General features: G+C 49.6%; 1 protein-coding gene across 2 annotated transcripts in view; it reads right to left on the reverse strand.

Moving 5' to 3' along the window:
• Positions 1-3,178: 3,178 nt before the first annotated feature.
• The window catches only part of CAMK1D (calcium/calmodulin dependent protein kinase ID), a 380,703-nt gene continuing 365,380 nt past the window's right edge, over positions 3,179-18,501 (reverse strand). The window contains exons 8-11 of one of the 2 annotated variants that reach the window (XM_037066002.1): positions 18,150-18,228; positions 12,557-12,644; positions 11,530-11,647; positions 3,179-9,330 (exon numbers count right to left, since the gene is read on the reverse strand). In XM_037066002.1, coding sequence (XP_036921897.1) covers positions 9,212-9,330; positions 11,530-11,647; positions 12,557-12,644; positions 18,150-18,228 — 404 coding nt within the window. In that variant the 3' untranslated portion in view covers positions 3,179-9,211. Of the gene's footprint in view, positions 9,331-11,525; positions 11,648-12,556; positions 12,645-18,149; positions 18,229-18,501 lie in introns of both variants that reach the window. The other variant, XM_037066003.1, reaches the window with a different exon arrangement.

Consider the following 18,501-nt stretch of genomic DNA (forward strand, 5'->3'; position numbering starts at 1 on the left):
TTCCCAAACGTTAACTGCCTTGATTGTGTTGTGTCACTCGTCAAAATAATTGTCAGTGGCTCCTGGCTACCAACCAAATAAAGTCCAGATTTCAGAGTTTAGAATTCAGTGACCTACACCGAATCATGTGAGGCGATACGGCAGAACGGCTTTTGGTATCAGTCCAGGTTGAGTGCGGAAGTCTGCCGACCTCAAGGAAACCACTGAACCTTTCGGGGACCCATTTGGACAATAAGGGCAGCTGCCTTGTTGGGCTAATGGTTAAACGAGATACTGAATGAAATGCACTCAGCACAGTGTATAGGACACAGTGTGTGGTCCATTCATGGCATTGTTATTATTGCTTATCATTGATAATAACAAAGCTTCTCCAGCCTGCCCCCCTCTCTCTCCCCCTGGGGTTTGCCCGCACCCTCCTCTCCTGCCCGAGGAAATATGTCTGACTCCACCCACATACGTGTGTCCGACCTCTGTGCTCTCTCACACTCTTCTTACGAATCCCGCCTGTCCAGATTCTACTCTTCCACCCAGGCGCACCCCCAGGGCTCACTCTTTCATGCACCTTCCAGGGGAGGGGCAGGTCAGATCTACCTTGGTTTTCTCAGCATGAATGAAAACTGTTGATATGGTAGGTGCTCAAAAATTATTGAATGAATATATAAATGAAAGAAAGCAAGCTAGTGACAGGGTCCACCTGGAAGGCATTGATGGAAACTGGCAGGGCAGCAGGCCGGGGAGGGTTTATGGGTTCTGAGGGCCCTGAGCTGTAATTCACTGCTGCCAATTGGCCCAAAACAAAGGCAAATTCTCTTTGGGCTTCTTGTGTGTGGCAAGAAAGCTGACACATTTTTCTACCAAGTGCTTTTATATGCATCAACCCTTAGAGGTAGCCTCTTACAGGCGAACGCTCCTCTCCTCCTCTCACATCCTTGAACAAACAGGCCCCATAACTCCCTGTGGAGCCCGGCCCTGCTCCTGACCTCTCACTTAGCAGCCTCTCCAGCCTTGAAAACCCAGTTCCTGTTGTCTCACAAGTCACAGTCTAAAGCTGTAAAGTCCACTGGACACACACAAGCCAGCGGGTCCCTGCCCAGCAGCTTTGCATAAACACCCTTACCTCTGCACCGGGGCCATGGCTCTGTCCAGAGAGTGTGGCCTGGAGGGGCAGCAAGTCCCACTGCCAGCCCCCTCGGCTGGAAGCCCTGGTGCTGCCCATCCAGGTGCGTGCACACATAGACACGTGTAGCCTCTCTCTCGCTTATAAAGAGATAATGTAATAGGGGTGCTCTTTTGGAGATATACTTTCTAGGAGCTGAACACTGGTTTTGCAACCCAATACATTAAAAAAATGTATCTCCGCACAACTCTTCTTCCTGGTTTTCTCAAACAAAGAGCCCTGGGGCTGCCAAGTACACACAGACCCCAGAGAACACGAGTCCGGCTGAATGGTCTGGCCTGCATGTGACTCAGAGATGTTCCAATCTCAGAATCTTTCTCAACGAAAAACCATTATCATCATCCTCCTTGGGGGCACGGAGGGCCAGGAGGGTTCGAGTGCACATGGTAGGCGCCCATTTCAGCCACTGAGCTCCTGCCTGGCCTGCTGTGATCAGGCCCGGCTCTCTCCTGGAGGGATGGTCCTGTAACTACACACACTGGCTTTCCTCCCCTTCTCAGACTGTCAGCCTCTAAATGCATTGCGGTTGGTGGCAAATATGCACAAGAATGTGTAGGACCAATTTTTACCTGGAGATATAGAAAACTGGGGGTGAATCTTAGTGCCACACAGAGGCTTCAGCAACAGAGAGGCTGAGCGAATGTTGGAGGGACAGGGGTGCTGGCCCGGTCAGTGAGGTTGGAGCCTGGCAAAAAGTAGGTTTGACCTCACACATTTCAACTCCAAGGACAGAATAAACACCCGCTTTCCATCAGAGTCAGTTTTATACTCCACAATGCACATGTGCATTTGCTATGGCCAAATTTTTAGTCATGGTTGGTGAGTCCTCTCTTTAATTAATCCTAAGTTACCAAAGACCTTTTTTCCCCCCATAAAATACACACTAGTAATGTCACCTATGAACCCTCTGAATGCCCTCTTTGTGTTGCCATACCTCATATTTAGGGTCTTGGCCAAGAGAAAGCATAATCAACTAAAGGACTAGACATCAGATGGTGTATACTCTACAGGCAGACCTTGGCGGTATCACGGGTTCAGTTCCAGCCCCTGCAACAAAGCACGTATCACAGTCAAGTGAGGCACATGAATGTCTGGTTTCCAGTGCATGTAAAAGTTATGTTTATGTTATACTGTACTCTATTGCACACGCAATGGTATTATGTCTAAAAAATGTACATTTTTAACTTAATATTTTATTGCTAAAAATGCTAACCATCAGCGAGAGACTCATGATCTTTTTGCAGGTGGAGGGAGGGTCTTGGAAAAATGCATATCTGTGAAGTGCAATAAAATGAGGGGTGCCTGTATTTTTTGGGGGCCCATGCTGTGGTCATTTGAAGCTGGCTGTGTGGGACGGAGTTTATTCCCCATTTCTATAGCACATGGCAATTCATTTTTCCCCTTCTTTGACAGACAGAATTGACTGTCAGACCCAATTTCCCCCAAATATATAATGACCTATGAACTAACTCTAACTCCCCTACAAACCCCTGCCCCCCAAAGAAAAAGACAGCAGCCAGCCTTCTGCTCCAAAAAAACCCCTTTCTTTGGACATCGAGAACTCAACACCTTTGTGTTGAAAACAGACGTGTGTGTAAGCCCTCTTCACCACCCTCAGAGAGGGCTTCCTGGCTGTTAGCCTTGGCTTTTCCTCCACACGAATGGTCACTATTCAGTTAGTGGGGTTTGAGTTTCGCTGGGCTCATCTCCAGCACCTTCTAGAGCAGCGAGGAAAAGGGGGGGCCTTCCCATCTAGCAGGGTGTTCGACCTGGGCACCCCCACACACCCCAAAGCCGAGCTGTGCCCACTGTCTTCCCCCTCAGTGCTTCTTGCTCAGGGGACAGTGACATAAAATATTTAGGGGACCTCATGTGTTTCTGGGGGCTCAATTCAAACCCCTTCCTTCAGTAAAAATTCAGGGAGAAGACAGCGCTGCTGGAACACCCACCTCCTGCTCCACATACATCCAAAGGTGAGGGAGGAAACAAACCACATCCATCTAAAGGTGATTAATTGTCTTTATTGGAGGAAAACAAGAAGTCATCGGTCTCATTTCCATTATGATAGAAACCTTGGTAATGTGTACATGATTGTCAAGGCAGAGAATCATCTGCTACATAGCCCATTCACATTTTTTTTGCAGAGCCGCAAACCTATGAGGGCTAACTTCTTGCAGAATTTGTTACATGCATGGACTAAATGCACAGTTTCCCTTCTTTTGGACGAGCATGTTTTCATGGAAAAGTGGAACCAATCGCAAGCCTGGTAATAACAGACGTAGGGACATTCCTGGGTTTGACATCGGAAGCTTTTGGGAAACATGCTTAGCGCTGGGACAACTGCCAGAAGGGCAATGACACTGTGTGTGGTGACTAAAGCCAATTGAGAAACTGCCCCAAATTTGATTCTGGATGGAATGTTTCTTTTATGTCTTCCAACACGAGCGTGGGACTAAGATAAATGCTCTCTTCGAAATTCCTGTTGCCATTTGGACACATCTCACACCACCCCGAAGGCCAAGTGCCCGGGGGAGAGGAGCACAGACAGCCCCCTCTTCCACCCCTCCCAGCCTGGCTGCCAGTGATCCCCCCAGGACCCCGCTCCCCAAAGCGCAGGCCTTCTCCAAGGTCCTAGGAACCTCAGCCGGTCCAGATTAAGGTTTTCCTCTGAGGAGTAATTTATCTAGTGTTTGGGGCTTTTGAGTCCCTGGTGACATTTTATCGCTACAACTAACGCCTCAAATGCTCCTCTTGTTTTCTTTTTTCCTGTCAATAAGAAAATAAAATCACCTCTGAGTAAAATAATTCAGTAAATAATCAGAAGACATAATCATCATCGAAGTTCCCTGGAGACCAAAAGGTTAAAAATGAGGATGGTGAATGCAGAAGCGCTTTAGTACGAGGGTGAATGCAACACTTTGTCCCTTTGGTGTAGAAAGGTGCAGAGAAGCCATTCCATACTTTGCTTTGTCCACAAAACCAGACCGGGCAGCCACATGCTGTGGGTTTGGCTGCCAAATGCGCAGCCTTTGGGTTTGTAGATGTGGGGCCCCAGCGCCGTGAGTGGGGCTGCTCCTGCTGCAGGTGCTGGGGAGGCTGGGGCGCTGCTCTGCCCACCCGCTGTGGGCCAGGCCTTGGCCAGCATGCAGGGCCATCCTCACAGTGGGGCCAGGCTGCTGTGCCCACGCCTGGGTGGCAGATCATGGGGCACAGGGACCACAATGGAGGTTTGGGCTGAAGAGGGCATGGGCCTCTGTCTCCCCCCCTTCTCCTCCTTGTCTGCTGTCCACAGTAGCTGGCTCACCTGCAGACCAGTTTTCTTGAGTCTTCAGGAAATGTCTCTCTCCTTTTAGGGTCTGTTTGCCCGATTCACCTTTTCTATCTGAACATTTTCAATTCTGAAAGCCAAAGGACTGCAGGAACACTTTGTGTTGCAAATGCCAGGTACACTTGAAGTCCCCAACTAGAACCAGGCATACCCCCCAAAAAGAATGGTGGATTCGTACAGTTATACATTTATTTCAGAGACAAACTAAACAGTGTTTTGGTCTGGAATGTGTTAAGGAAAAGGCAAACTGCCGAGTGTGAGTAGACAGAATGAGGAAGTGTCATCGTTTTGGGAGGACATGCAAAGGCTTCGTGCACTGGTTGAGTCAAAATGACCTTCATTTCATGGGCCAGAAGCGACCCTGCCACCCTGGGAGAGTGCATCTCATTTCTGTCCATGGAAGCGGGAGGAGCTGCCCTTTGCCAGCCCTTGCTTCCCTTTCTCAAATCTAAAGGGAACCCTGAAGTGTGCTGTGACGATCACACAAAGTAGGGGGCGTTGCTTGCAGGAGCACAGAGGCCACAGCCGAGCCCTCCAGTCTCCAGCCCTGGAGCGATGATGGTTCAGCGCGGCCTCTCCAGTGTGACAGTGACAGCAGCCAAGGCTCTGGGTGGGCCACAGGGCCATAGAGGCCAAACCCTTAACAACACCGAGTTATCTCCACCGGGATATAGTCTTTTCTTTCTGCTCGGAACTGCTCCTGAACTGTCGAACCCCAGTGGGCGAGTCAGATTAAGCTGTTACTCCTTGAGAGAGAGGGCCAGCCCACTTTCAAGAGGGGTCCCTTGGGCTCCCTTTGTCTCTGGTGTCCTTGGCTTTTGTTCTAAAGTTGAGTCCCCCTCCCCCACCCACAATCCATCCAGGACATGCTGGATGCCAAGGCAGGCAATGAACAGGATGAGATTAGGGCTGAGCAGGTAAACTGAGTCTTAGGGTCACGTGCCTAATCCCTTTCATCAGATGGCTCCAGCTTCCTCAGTGCCAGCGCCCAGCCTGTTCAGCCAAGGGTGTCTTCTTTTGCTCCAAGTCGACTGCCAAGCTCCTAGGATGCAATGCTAAGAGCTGGCTGGAGAGTGGGACCCTCTCGCAGGTCAGGCTCCTGTGCTGGGGGGCTGCTCCATTCTTGTGGTGGAATTTTAGAAGCAACTAGAATCACTGCCACAGTCAAGAACGCAGTGCCATGCACAGTTTGCGGGGGGTGGGGGGCTGCTTTCTGCAACTTTCTTTGAAAAGGGAATGTGAAGGGGACATATCCCCTCTGTCCTCCTGAGGAGCCAGGGGCAGTAGGAGGTGGTGAAACTGCAGGGAGCCACCTGGTGTGGCTGTCCATCCCTCTGGACATCTATTCTCGAGGGTGCCACGGTCATGGGCACTTCATGTGGGCAGACACTGCCCCTCTCAGCTCCAGCTGCTGCTACCTGACCCCAGCCCGACACCCCAGACCCCAGTGTGAGTCTCTGAGGGACAGCAGTGAGCAGTCCTGGCACCCAGGCCACGGTTAGCCACGCACTGCTGGTCCATCTGGGGCCTACACGTGGGCATGTGCTTGCTGTTTCAGACAAGTGCCAGCTTCACTTACGGCTTCCATGGCGAGATGGAGGTCAGGGGAACTAGGGAGGCACAGACAGGCAGCCAAGGAGGCCATTCGAGGACACTTTCAAATGTAATATTCAAGTGAGGAAAAAATCCACTTGCCCTCAGAATGTAAAAGAGACCAAATGGGGGGCTTGGGTGGAAAGAAAGCCTGTGGTGGGGCCAGTGGTCCACCCTTAGCCTCAGCCACACACTGTTCGAGGGCAGGTATAAGCCGAGAGTATATATGAGATGCTCAGCTCCTGTGGGTGGAATTAGACTTCAGCGAGGGTCCTGGGACTCTGCCACCCACCCTGCAGGTCTTAACAAAAGGCACATTCTGGGCCCTCTTCCCTTGTGGTTATAGACACAAGTAATACCAAATACACTTGAAACAGAGCTTGTAGCCTTATATCACTCATGTTCTCTCAGAAGGTCAAAAGTTCTCCCACACGGTAATTATTTTCTCCTCTTCATAAAACAATAGGAAATAATTTAAGTCTGGTGGCATTGAGATGCTATGGATTTGCCTGATGTCAAGTTCAACCTCTGGAATGAAACCCATCCCCATCCCCGGACACAGCACTGTGTGACCAAGTCCTGACGTGTTACAGGCCAAGCAGGGCCAGGAGCCGACCCCAAATGCACGCAGGGCACCAGCTGCAGTGCCCACCTTTCAGCTGTTCTGCACTTTCCAGGTAAGACAGACTTTCCAACTAAGTGAACAGAACATGCACACCACATAACAGCTCCAGAGAACAATGTAATCGCCAGTAACAGAATTGAGCTTCAAATGGTGCCTTCCCAGTGCAACTGCCTGCGCATCACACACAGGACCAAGAACGGAAGACTACTTGGCCCACATTCTAGGTACCAAATTCAGGCAAATTTTCACCCCCGATGACATCAAATTACTTGTTTTCTTATACTGTAGAAACTGAAATGTCCCATCACACTCCTTAATGAGCAACGTCCTACTAAACCTCCTGGAGAGATGCCTACCTTTCCTCAGATTCTCTTTACATTTACAAGGTCCATGCTTTCACTGCATGAAGGCTGAGGGGTGGGTCTGATGCGTGTCCAACTCAGCTGATGCTTGTTTCTCAACTGGGTCTGTCATCATTTTGGAGTTTTCCAGGCTTTTTACAGATTTCAAAGAGCGAGAGCCTGATTTTACTCTGGTTGCATGTGTGGCAGATGCCAAGTGGGATCCCTGCCCAGGGGCCGAGTGCCTGTGACGTGCGTGGGAACAGGAGAGACCAGCCGCCTGTCTTCCCTGCTGCTCCGGTGCAGACCCCCACTGCCACCCCACGGGAGGCAGAATGGAGCACTGGACCTGCTGACACTGTGTGCACATATTGGGGAGGCTATCCCTGAACGTGTGGCCTGGACACAGGCAAAGGGGTGCAAGTGGCGAAGATGGCTTGACCAGCAGGACCTGCCGAGTCTGGCCAACTGCAGGAGCAGGGCGTGAGGACAACAGTGGGCCTACAGGGACACACGGAACTACAGGGACACACAGACCTACAGGGACTGTGCGGAATGCGGGCTCCTGGCGCTGTACGGCCTTCAATGAAGGGCTTTTGCAAAGTTGGCATCTGGAGACAGCTGCCTGGCTCTACAAGACGGCATCCTTTTATTCCCCTTGAAAAGTGGTTTGCCCTGGATTTCACACTGCACTTGCTCCATCTTTCACATCTATCCACCACATGGGTGAACGATGTGGCCTGGCTTGCCCGGGCCATTGCCAGGTTTTAGCATTCTGAGTGCTACACCCTGGGAAATCCTTCAGTCCCTGGTGGATGAGGACCTTTGGTGACTCCCCATCACAGGTCTTTGGTTTTCTGATAGCCCTGGTCAGAGGGACAGCTTTGAGTGCCAGCTGAGCCTGGCTGGGACAGTCTCTGTCCATCACTGTAGCCCGTGTCCTGCTTGCTTGGCAAGTCAACTGTCCTCACCACCCCAGACAAATGGATTCTTTTCCAAGGCCATTTCCCTCTCCTCTTCCAGATAATATTTGTACAAGAACAGAGTAAAAATATGCAGAAACAACTTATGTGACTTGGAGGTCATTTTAAGTGAAAGATTAGAAATGCATTTTTTAAAAACAGAGAGAAAGAGATTACTTTGAAAACTGCATAGCTGAGAGCAGAGCTTTCATGGGTTACCCCCCATGAGACATAAGCAGTGTGAAAAGTTCCCTTTAAATGGAATGGCACCTCGTTCCTTTTGTGAGAAAGGTCCTTACACATCTGCTGGGCAGGCGTCTCCTTCACGGCAAGTCTTCAGCCTTCAGTCTTGGGGGAGCAGGCTTCTTAATCTCTCAACGCTGATGGTGAGAGGCCCCTTGACTTCTCTGGTTGGTGGGGAGGTGTTGGAGGAGCTGCCAGGAAGGGTTTTGGCAGGTCCCCTCCTAAACCGCCCAGAGGGGAGACAGGCCAGCAGAAGCGCAGAGGCGTCTTCTCAGAGCGCTGCCCCTCCCAGGGTGGGGCCAGAGACAGAAGGGATAGAAGGAAAGTGCTCTCTTCACCTCGGACGCAGATTCTCAATCCTCGTGTTAGAGATTCAAAAAATATCCAATACCTTGAAATTTGACTCAGAGGAAACAAAATCTCTTAACAGTTAACATAAAACTCTACTACCAACAAGCAAAAGATATAGGTCATGTAACCAAGAAGTACAGATTACAAGAACACGTATCTTAAAAGGAAAAAGTAAACCCTAATGCACAATATTTACCAATATTTAAATAATCCAGTTGAAACCTCTTTTTGTCATTGATGAAAAAATACAACATAAACGGTTACCTATACAGAGAAGAGCAGAAATGACAGAAGCTAGGGAGAGGACAAAGAAAGTTTGTTCCATCAGAGCTTTGCGAGATTCATATGTACAGCACCAGATCCCATTAAATCAGCTCCCTTGAGTCGGTGCAGTCTATGAGAAATGAACACTTCAGAATTGCAGTATAAAATATGGCCATAAAAAAACTTCTGTCTTCCAGTCCTGTGCAGGAAGGTGCACCATGCAAGGTGGGGTCACTCTGGAGTCGCTGGTGGCACTGGTGGCCCCTGGGGGCTCCCTTCTCTGGCTCTGCCCGAGGCCCCGCCCCTGGGCCCCACCTCCAGAGCCGGTCACTTGCTTCCAGAGTGCACTGTCGTCACAGTGGTGGGCCTCGGTCTCCGCTCTGCTCCCACTCCTGAGACCCCTGACGAAGAGGAAATGAAACTACAGAGCGTGGAGGGTGCCAGACCTGCAGGGACAGTGGACACAAGGATGCACAACTTCAGAAGGAAGCCATCCCCACTGCTACTGCAAGGGTTTGTGCGGAGGCCCAGCTGCCCCATGTTGGACTCTAAGTTTTACTTTCCCATAGGAAAACATTTACAGTATGACCAGAGTGCTTCCTTCTCAGACTCAACTCTTCCCTCCTTTTTGTCATTATAACTGCTTTGCATTGGACTGTGACATGGTTTAGCTACCATAACATAAGTTCCCTTTACTGAGCACGTACTATGTTCTCCGCATTGGTGAGGTGTTAAATGCCCACTGCCATATGAGAACTGTTTATTTTTTAAAACAGTCTCGTGAAGTTGTTATTTGAAGAATGAGTAAAGAATGGGGTATACCCCCTTACGACGCCTGCTTGGCGTGTGGTCTGTACTCTTGGCTAAGAAGCATTTGTGACCAGAGCACATTGAAATGGGGCTGTTTGCCGATTCCTGTGTGGACACAGCAGGCCCTGGCCTGAAAACATTCCGTAGGGACTGCGGTACAATGCTTCCCAAGCAGGCGTGCCGGCACCAAAGGTCTGGATGTGCTGAACCTGCCACCGCTAAACTCCAGTACTGTGCCCTCCCACCCACGAATTTGCAGGCTTGGACGACCCATAGAACAAGTGCTTATGTTGGCTTCACTGCCACAGCCATTGTATGAGCTTTCAAGAAAAGATTGACCACTGGTGCCCTTTCAGCAGAGGGTGGAGAGAATACACGCTGAACTGGGAGTGTGCAATTGGGTCAGGGATGCTCAGGGAGATTCTTGAATGAGATGCAAGGGCTACTTAGTGATGAGGGAAACCTTTTTCTGAGAGATACAGGAAAAAGCATAGAGCCCAGAACGAAGCCAAGCTGACGGGTGCTCGATGGCCAGGGTGGGGAGGGCTGATGGGGAAGGTCGAGGCAGCTGCTACAAAGCGGAGGGGAGCATTGCGGGGCCTGAGAGGAGATTAAGGTAAAGATGGGGGGCGGGTAGTGAGAGAGATACAAGGAGAGCGTAAGTGCACGCTCAGTGACGTAACATTCCATGCCAAGGGGAAGGACATGAAACAGTATTACTATTACTTTGATTGTAAAGCCAATGCGTTTCATACAAATCAGCTCCAATGACCATTGTTCTCAGGAAAAATTCTGTGTGAAAAGTCCCCGAGATCAGGTTGTCACAAGCCTCTGCCGCCCCCTCCTCAACCCTTCAGGGTGACTCACAATGACAAGGAAGTCAGCGGGCAGGGAGATGGACCGGCGGGTGCCAGGGCTTTTGTCTGGGCAGACAGGGACCTGGAGCAGACCCCTCTGCTATGAGTGGAGATAACTGTGCCTCGGTTTGTGTGGATGTACAATAATTAATTTTTGGAACATAAATTGGTGTAGCCACTATACAAAACAGTATGGGGGTTCCTCAAAAAGGTAAAAATAGAGTACATATGACCCAGCAGTATCTCTTCGGGGTTTCTACCTGAAGAAACTGAAAACACGGGCCCATCCACACCCCCCATGTCTGTTGCGGCATCACATGCATAGCAGCTGAGACATGGAAACAGCCCGAGTCTCCTCTGATGGATGAGAGAGTAACGAAGATGTGGGCCATGTGGACAATGGGTCACTGCTCAGTCACAAAAAGGACAAAATACTGCCATTTGTGACAATCCTGCCATTTGTGGACGGATCTTGAACCGTCATGCCAAGTGAAATGAATTAGATGGAAAAGGGCACGGACCTTATGACTTCACTCACAAGCGGGGTAGAAAACAGAAGGCATCAAACCAATAAATCACACACAAAACTAACTCCTAGACACAGATAACAGCATTTACCTGAAGGAAGGGGAGACCAGGGAAGGATGAGGAGGGCGAAGGGGGTCAAATACAAGGTGCAAGAAGGAGACCAGGCTTTGGGTGGCAGGAACACAGTGAAGTGTGAAGACACCGTATTATAAACATGTACACCTGAAGCTTATATAATGCTATTAACCAATGTTACCCCAATAAATCTGATAAAAAAGAAATTATTTAAAAATCAAATCATGCCCTAGGATTGTTGGGAGTATTAAATGCGGTAAATGGTTGAGAGTGCCTGACATACAGCAGGGACTCGGCCAACGACAGTGCCCTCCTCCCTATCCTGGACTTGTCGTGAACATCAGGGGCAAAACCCTGTTCTTGCTACATACGCACAATCTTTCTGGCTGGCCAAGCTGAGGCTGCTCGAAACGCTGGCATTTGAACTGTCCAGGCTGCTGCCAAGGTGAAGTTTTCTCATGTGTCTGACGACGGCTGTGGCATTGAATGCTTGCTGAAATTTAAAAACGAAAAAAAGCAGACAAAATAATTCCAGTTAGTGAAAGAGATGCAGACTGTCTCATATTACTTTTCCTGTTACCCTAAGTATCTCCAACTTCTGAAAATGTTCTCATGATACTCTAGAAAGTAAAGGTATATTGCCCCTTCTTCCAAAAATACACTAATGCATTTGCCCCTCTCCCAATCAAAATTTATTTTAGGATAAAAAAAAAAAGAGTTTTCTTCTTATATAATATACATACAGAATAAATGTAAACCAATTCTCTATACCCTAAGAGAAGGGACTTTTAGAATAAAAGGCATATTATGATAATATAGTACCTTGAAATAATGACATTTTAAAATAATTTTAATTTTCCTATCTCTGGCGATTTTGCCCTGTATCATGGCATTTCCTCTGAGTAAAGGAGGTTGGCGGAATTAATTTAATAGTCTCTGTAGGGTCACTCACTGCTGGCACTCACCTCCCTGTGCTGATCAGAGCACAGGGTTTGGGCAGCCAACGGATGGTCACGAACCCAAAGGTTTACACCCATCACGTCTTTACCACTTCAGCTCAGACTTCCTGTTTGTCTCCCCTCCTGTCACTTAATTACAAGTCAACCAGTCACATTTCCAGCAAAGGAGAAAATGGGTTATGTTAAGACACAGCCAATGAGTCAGCTGGCACTATTGCTGTTTTTGATTCACGAAGGGGCAACGTTAAATCACCGACTTCAGCCGCCTCACATCATGATACTGCAGGTCTTTATCATTATTGGTTAAAATCAGCAAAATTATTTGGATGCGGTTCTAGGGGTTTTCATGCAACACAGGGGACAGTAACCCTGCGAATAGAAGGTGCTCCCGTGCTCCCAGGAGCGGTTCAACTCCCTGGGGGTGTGATCCACGCAAGACTTACTCTCCACTTGCTCTTGGCGAAGTTCTTCCGGATCTGGGCGCTAACAGACTCGTGGATGTTTTTGCTGAGGGCTGTGTCACCCGCGATCCTGAAACACAGGCAAAGGTGCTTTTTCAAAAGGGTTTCTTGGGGCTCTGACGTTGGCCCTGCTTTCCCGGGGGAGCCTCATCCTGGCCCCTTCCCGAGGCTGGCAGAGACGCTGTTGTGTCGCTGCTCTCCCGGCAGGCATGGCTCTGACCCCACAATCCCCTCCGCGCACTCAAGGTCCGGCTCTATACGCTGCAGCCGCTCCAGGATGCGCCAGCACCTTCGTGGCCGACCTCTGCCTGGCTCTCACTTCGTCCTCCTTTGACCCCCATTCCTGCAACATCCACAATGACAATGCAACCTTCTCCCTCCTCCTTCTACACCAGCTGTAGAAAGCTGCAGCGCTTCACCTCCACAGTCTCAAATGGGTTCCCTGCCCGGTCTGCCCACCAGAACCTTCCCAGGGCCTTCTCCCCTGCTTTCTCCTGCCCCAGGCCCTGCTCCCTGCCTTCTCTACCGCCGCCCCACAAGAATCCCACGGACCAGCTCACATCCATGGGCCCACAGCTCCCTTCTGGTTCCATCCCAGCTGAACTGAGCTCTGCAGGATTCCATTCACCTACAGCCACACCCCACCTTCTCTGTGCTCAGCAAGAGGGTTCCCAGCCCTAGCTCAGCCCTGCCTCGCACATCTGCCCCTGAACTTCCCAGACAAGCTCTCCTACACAAGTGACCACATCCACTTTGCATTCAACTGGGTCCTTGCTGTTACTAGGCATCAATTCTTGCTTGTTCTTTAGCCTCTATTAGCAAAGAAGAAGGTAGGCTTGCTCCTTGCCTCCTGTCCTTGGAGTTCCCCCTCATCCAATACCTTCCTCCCTCTGACCCCCCACCCCACCTTATACCTCCTTCTTTCCCTCTTCTCTCTCAGCTCACCACCTCTCAGGTTTCGGTAACCAGTTGGAGGGCACTCACAGCCCATTTTCTCCCACACACCCCTTCGCAACCTCACACCATCCTCCCTCCACATTCAAACCACTGGCCTTCCCTCCAGATTCAGAGGAAGCTGTCTTTTATGCTCAGTCTTCTGGGCTTGCATCNCGCACATCTGCCCCTGAACTTCCCAGACAAGCTCTCCTACACAAGTGACCACATCCACTTTGCATTCAACTGGGTCCTTGCTGTTACTAGGCATCAATTCTTGCTTGTTTTTTAGCCTCTATTAGCAAAGAAGAAGGTAGGCTTGCTCCTTACCTCCTGTCCTTGGAGTTCCCCCTCGTCCAATACCTTCCTCCCTCTGACCCCCCACCCCACCTTACACCTCCTTCTTTCCCTCTTCTCTCTCAGCTCACCACCTCTCAGGTCTCGGTAACCAGTTGGAGGGCACTCACAGCCCATTTTCTCCCACACATCCCTTCGCAACCTCACACCATCCTCCCTCCACATTCAAACCACTGGCCTTCCCTCCAGATTCAGAGGAAGCTGTCTTTTATGCTCAGTCTTCTGGGCTTGCATCCTTCCTTCTTCCCTTTCCTTTTCAGCAAACTATGAAATTCTAAGCCGATACCTGATGCCTAAGAAATGATTTTTTTTCATTTTGGAGAAGTTAGAGGACAGACGATGCAAGGGACACGGACCATCCTTTCTGGCTGGAGGTATGTGAGGAAACCTGTTGTCTCCCAGACCCAGAGGGTCCTGGACACAAAAGAGCCTGGACGCCAGACTATTAAGTCCACTTGTTTTGGAAAGTGAAAGGAAGATGCTTTTTCAGACAAGGAATACTCCCCGGATGAAAAATATGCTCCTATATAACCAGCCCTTCACTTTAGAAACGAAAACATGGTGGAGGGACTGGACATTCCGTTTGGGTCAGGCTGGGCCTAAGTTTTGAACACCGTCTGATGTTCCCACCAACAGTAGCTCCCCATACGGACTCATGACTTGTTCCCAGCAGGGCTGGGGATACTTAGCCCAGAGGACACTCGGAACCTAACTGTCATGAACCAGATTTCCACTTCCAACAACTGTCAATCACCCCCTTCCCCCAGACACAGGTAGTGAATAGAAATAGGCTATCTGAGTGGGCAATCCATCCAAACCCAGAGTAATAAGGAGGCTAGGGGGCCGCAGACATCTTCATTAGGCTCTTTCTCCTGGAGAGCTTATGTGAATATTTCCTCCCTCAATCTTTGTAAAAGCTCCATCCTCAGAAAAGGAGGCCATGCTAGCTCGTTGGTGGCCAGCTCTTTCTTGGAAACAGCTGCACAGAAGCGGTAGGAAGTATAGAACTCGGGCTGAGCATGGCCACAGGGCTGAGCTGCGCTCCAAACCAAACAGACTGGTGAGCAGGCAGGGAGACTCCCTTCTCCGTGGGTGAGCATGGACCCAGATGGAAGGAAAATGCACACTTTCAGTTATTTCAGGAATGTTCCGCACTCACATCCCACAGTGCTCGAGCATGCTGTGCTAGGAAAGAATCAAGCAGGGCAGACGATGGTGGTCTACAGACTCCTGGTGGGCAGTCATCCTGCAGGTGCAGCTGCCCTTGGCCTGACAGGATCTTCCTTCTGTGGGCACCACAATGGAATGGCGGCTGCTGCTCACCATGAGCCAGGGAAGTTACCATGGCAACATGTGATGCTCGTGATGCTCAGTGCTACCAACTTCAGCACTATTCATCAACAGGAGACATGGAAGCTTAGAACTGGAAGGAGCCTTAGTTGGCATCTCAATTTTCCTACGAATGCACAACACCTCCCATATGGGTGAATCTCCTTATAAATCCACATACACTGTACACAAACATGTAAGGCCATGGACAGTCACCTTTCATGCAGATCTCCTACTCGCTCTGGCTTTTCAGTTTTTACCTCTATTCCAGCACTACAGATGGTATTTATTATAAATATTATATATGTTATAAATCACACTGTGTCCTCTTCCACACAGGGAGCATCAAACTCATCTCTCCTCGCTTTTTGGTGTTTTGGTGTTTTATATGCAGGCTGCCCTACTTCTGTGGTTCTGATTTTGCATTTTTCTAGCTACTTTCTTAAGACAGGCTTGGCAATGACTGTGTGTGTCTTAGGCAGGGGTTGCCCAGACTTCTGGGCTGTGTCCTAATTCCAGCTTGGCTCGGTGGAATCATGATGGGAGAGGTCTCCGTGAATACTGAGAAGAGGGCTGCAGGTGCCACCCTGGCCTGGCTAACGCACCAGGTCCCAAAGGTGGGCACAATGCCATTGCCATGGGGCACTGTGACACCTGGGGCACTGATGCCCAGGACTGTCACTTTGGTTTGCTTGTTACTGAAACTGGAGACTGAGGTTCAGAACAATCTTAACAGGACAAACAAACCCCATCAAGGTGCTTCCCTGTAACCAGAGGTAGTTTATTAGGCACTAGGTACTCTTCTTTTTTGTATGTAGTATCTCATTTAACCTCTAGACCAGCCCTGTAGGATAGCTACTGCTATTATCTATGATCTCAATTCTACAGGGGAGGCCCAAAGTGTTAAGAAGCATGCCCACCACTCAGCAATAGTGGTGAAACTAGGACTTGAACTTAAGGAGGCTATTCAGGGCTTGTGCCAGAACCCTAGTTCTGCTTCCTTCCTGTCTCATCTCCTGCTTCCTTCTCTGTCCTTCTTACCAGCATGAGGGATGGATGTGCAGTAGAAGCCCCATGTGGAAGCCAGGTCGCCTGCCTGGCCTGGATTCCCCTCCCTGTCCCACTGACCTGGCGAAAGGGTTCACACGGCACCAGACCCAGCATCTCTGGGAAGTCCTTCCTGATTCTGCTGAGCCCACCCTGCCCCTCTGCCAGGCTCCTCAGTCAAGAAGACCTCTCCTTTCCTCAGGTTTTCAAAATGGCTGGGGAAGGAGAAACCGGCCCCCTCCCTGCCTTCCACAAAGTGAGGCCGGACTAATGAACAAATGTTTGAAAGCAAGTCATTTCCCTTCCTTTGAGGTGATTTTCTTCCTTTATAAGATAATCCCCAAAGCCCCGCACATACAAGATAAACGAATGCTGGGGACCTAATGTGCGACATGATGACCAGGGTTAGTAGCGCCGTACGCTGCGTCCTAAAGGTTCTCATTTCAAGGGAAGAGCAATTTTTGTAACTATATAAAGGCAATGGACGTTAACTTGAGTTATTGTGGTGGTCACGTCACAATAAATGCATATGTCGAGTCATTCTGCTGTACACATTAAACGTACACAGTGCCATATGTCAATTATATCTCAGTAAAACTGGGGGGAAGTCCTACAGCTTTAAAGCCTATTGTTTGTAAAGTAAGAAAACTTCCCTCTCTTTATGGTAACCTACTTTGACCTATTGTCCAAAAGAAAAAAAAAGGAAAGAAAGAAAACCGGGATGGTATATAATCCAAACTGCTTCCTTACAGGCTGCCTATCTGCACGCCGGTGAAGGGCATTCATTTTGGAATCCCACCGTTCTGGCTGGAAACAGTTCTGGCTTTGCCATCGTCTACTTGTACTCTCTTGGTTGAGTCACTTTATCTTTCTATTTCCCTTTGCTTACACCACTGACATGGAGCTAAAGCCTACCTTACAGGATTATTAGAAAGAAATAAAATGAGATGCTATTTTAATGCAATTAGTACAGTGCCTGGAACATAACAGGCGCCCCCCAAATGACAGCTGTCATTATAAATGACACGCTGTGAAGCCGGGTCCCAGCACTGCCCCGAGCAGGTCCTCTCTGGGGGGCTAACCAGCACCCGAGGCCCTGGGGACAGGCTACGACAGGTGGTGGGATAAACCAGGGCACAGGTTTCTAGCATGTTTCCTGGGCAGAATTAATTTTCGTCATGCGGCATATTTTGCTAGCCCAGGCCTTTGTTCCAAAACGGATGCTCATGCTACTTTAGAAATAATGGCGTAAGGAAGCACTTGCTACAAGCCGGACGTTGTGCAAGCCCTTCACATGCATTATCTCCATAATTGCTTATGTCAGCCCTGTCCCGTGGGTGTCAGTATTCTCAACTGAAAGACGGGCAAGTGGGGCTCCGAGAAGCATAAACCCAAAGTCCCAGCTAGTGGACAGTGAAGGTGGATTCAAATCGAGCAAGTGGCACAAAAACAAGGCGGCCTCACGGGCACTGCTGGAAATGCGCACAGGATGCCATGAACTGCCAACCAGCCCCCCTGGAGCTGGAATCGCACTAACATGAAATGCATCTGAAAAGGAATATAGTTCATAACAATTCATTTAGCTACTGAGTAATAAACTCAGGGGACAAAACTCCCACCCGAACGCCTCGTTGGGCAATTACTTTCAATAAAAATGACGCCCCCCAAAGTCATATAAAGCCAAAAAGCTACGGCCAGTTTTTGCACACTTAGCTTGTCGTTAGTCCATTTAGAAGAGTGAGCTTGAGGGAACAAAGGATTTCAGGTGTTGGCGAGGGGACAGGATCAAGGCCACTGGCCAGAGTGAAATGCAGCCGTTATTGTGGCTTTCACAGTGAGTGGCAGCCAACAGGAGGTCTACCTGGGGACGGAGGGGGATACACGGTCTCTTGTGGGTGCTCTTTCTTACCATGGGTGCCGAGCTGCCTGCTCGCATGTGTATCTTTTATTTGGATCTTTCTCCATCAGATTCCGAATGAAGTCTTTCGCTGTTCAGAAAGAGCACAAGGGAAGGAATCACTCTGTGATTGAGATGGATACCAGCGGTCTCTGAGTGTCGTGTGTAACATGAACACTATGGGACTGGCCCTCCACAGATGTGACAGTACTTTGGACACGGTGCCAACATTTGGGGTAAAGGGAAGCCAAGGTTTAGAGCTCCAAGTGGGGACCTGCCAATGAGGAGGCAGCCATGCCAGGCCTGGGACCCTGACTTCCCAATTTGAAAGTTCCTTTCCTCTGGCAGCTGGTGACACTTCTGG

Source organism: Sturnira hondurensis, unplaced genomic scaffold, assembly GCF_014824575.4.
Source record: "Sturnira hondurensis isolate 20B ecotype Veracruz unplaced genomic scaffold, ASM1482457v3 Scaffold0016284, whole genome shotgun sequence".
In the NCBI taxonomy this organism is placed as follows: Eukaryota; Metazoa; Chordata; class Mammalia; order Chiroptera; family Phyllostomidae; genus Sturnira; species Sturnira hondurensis.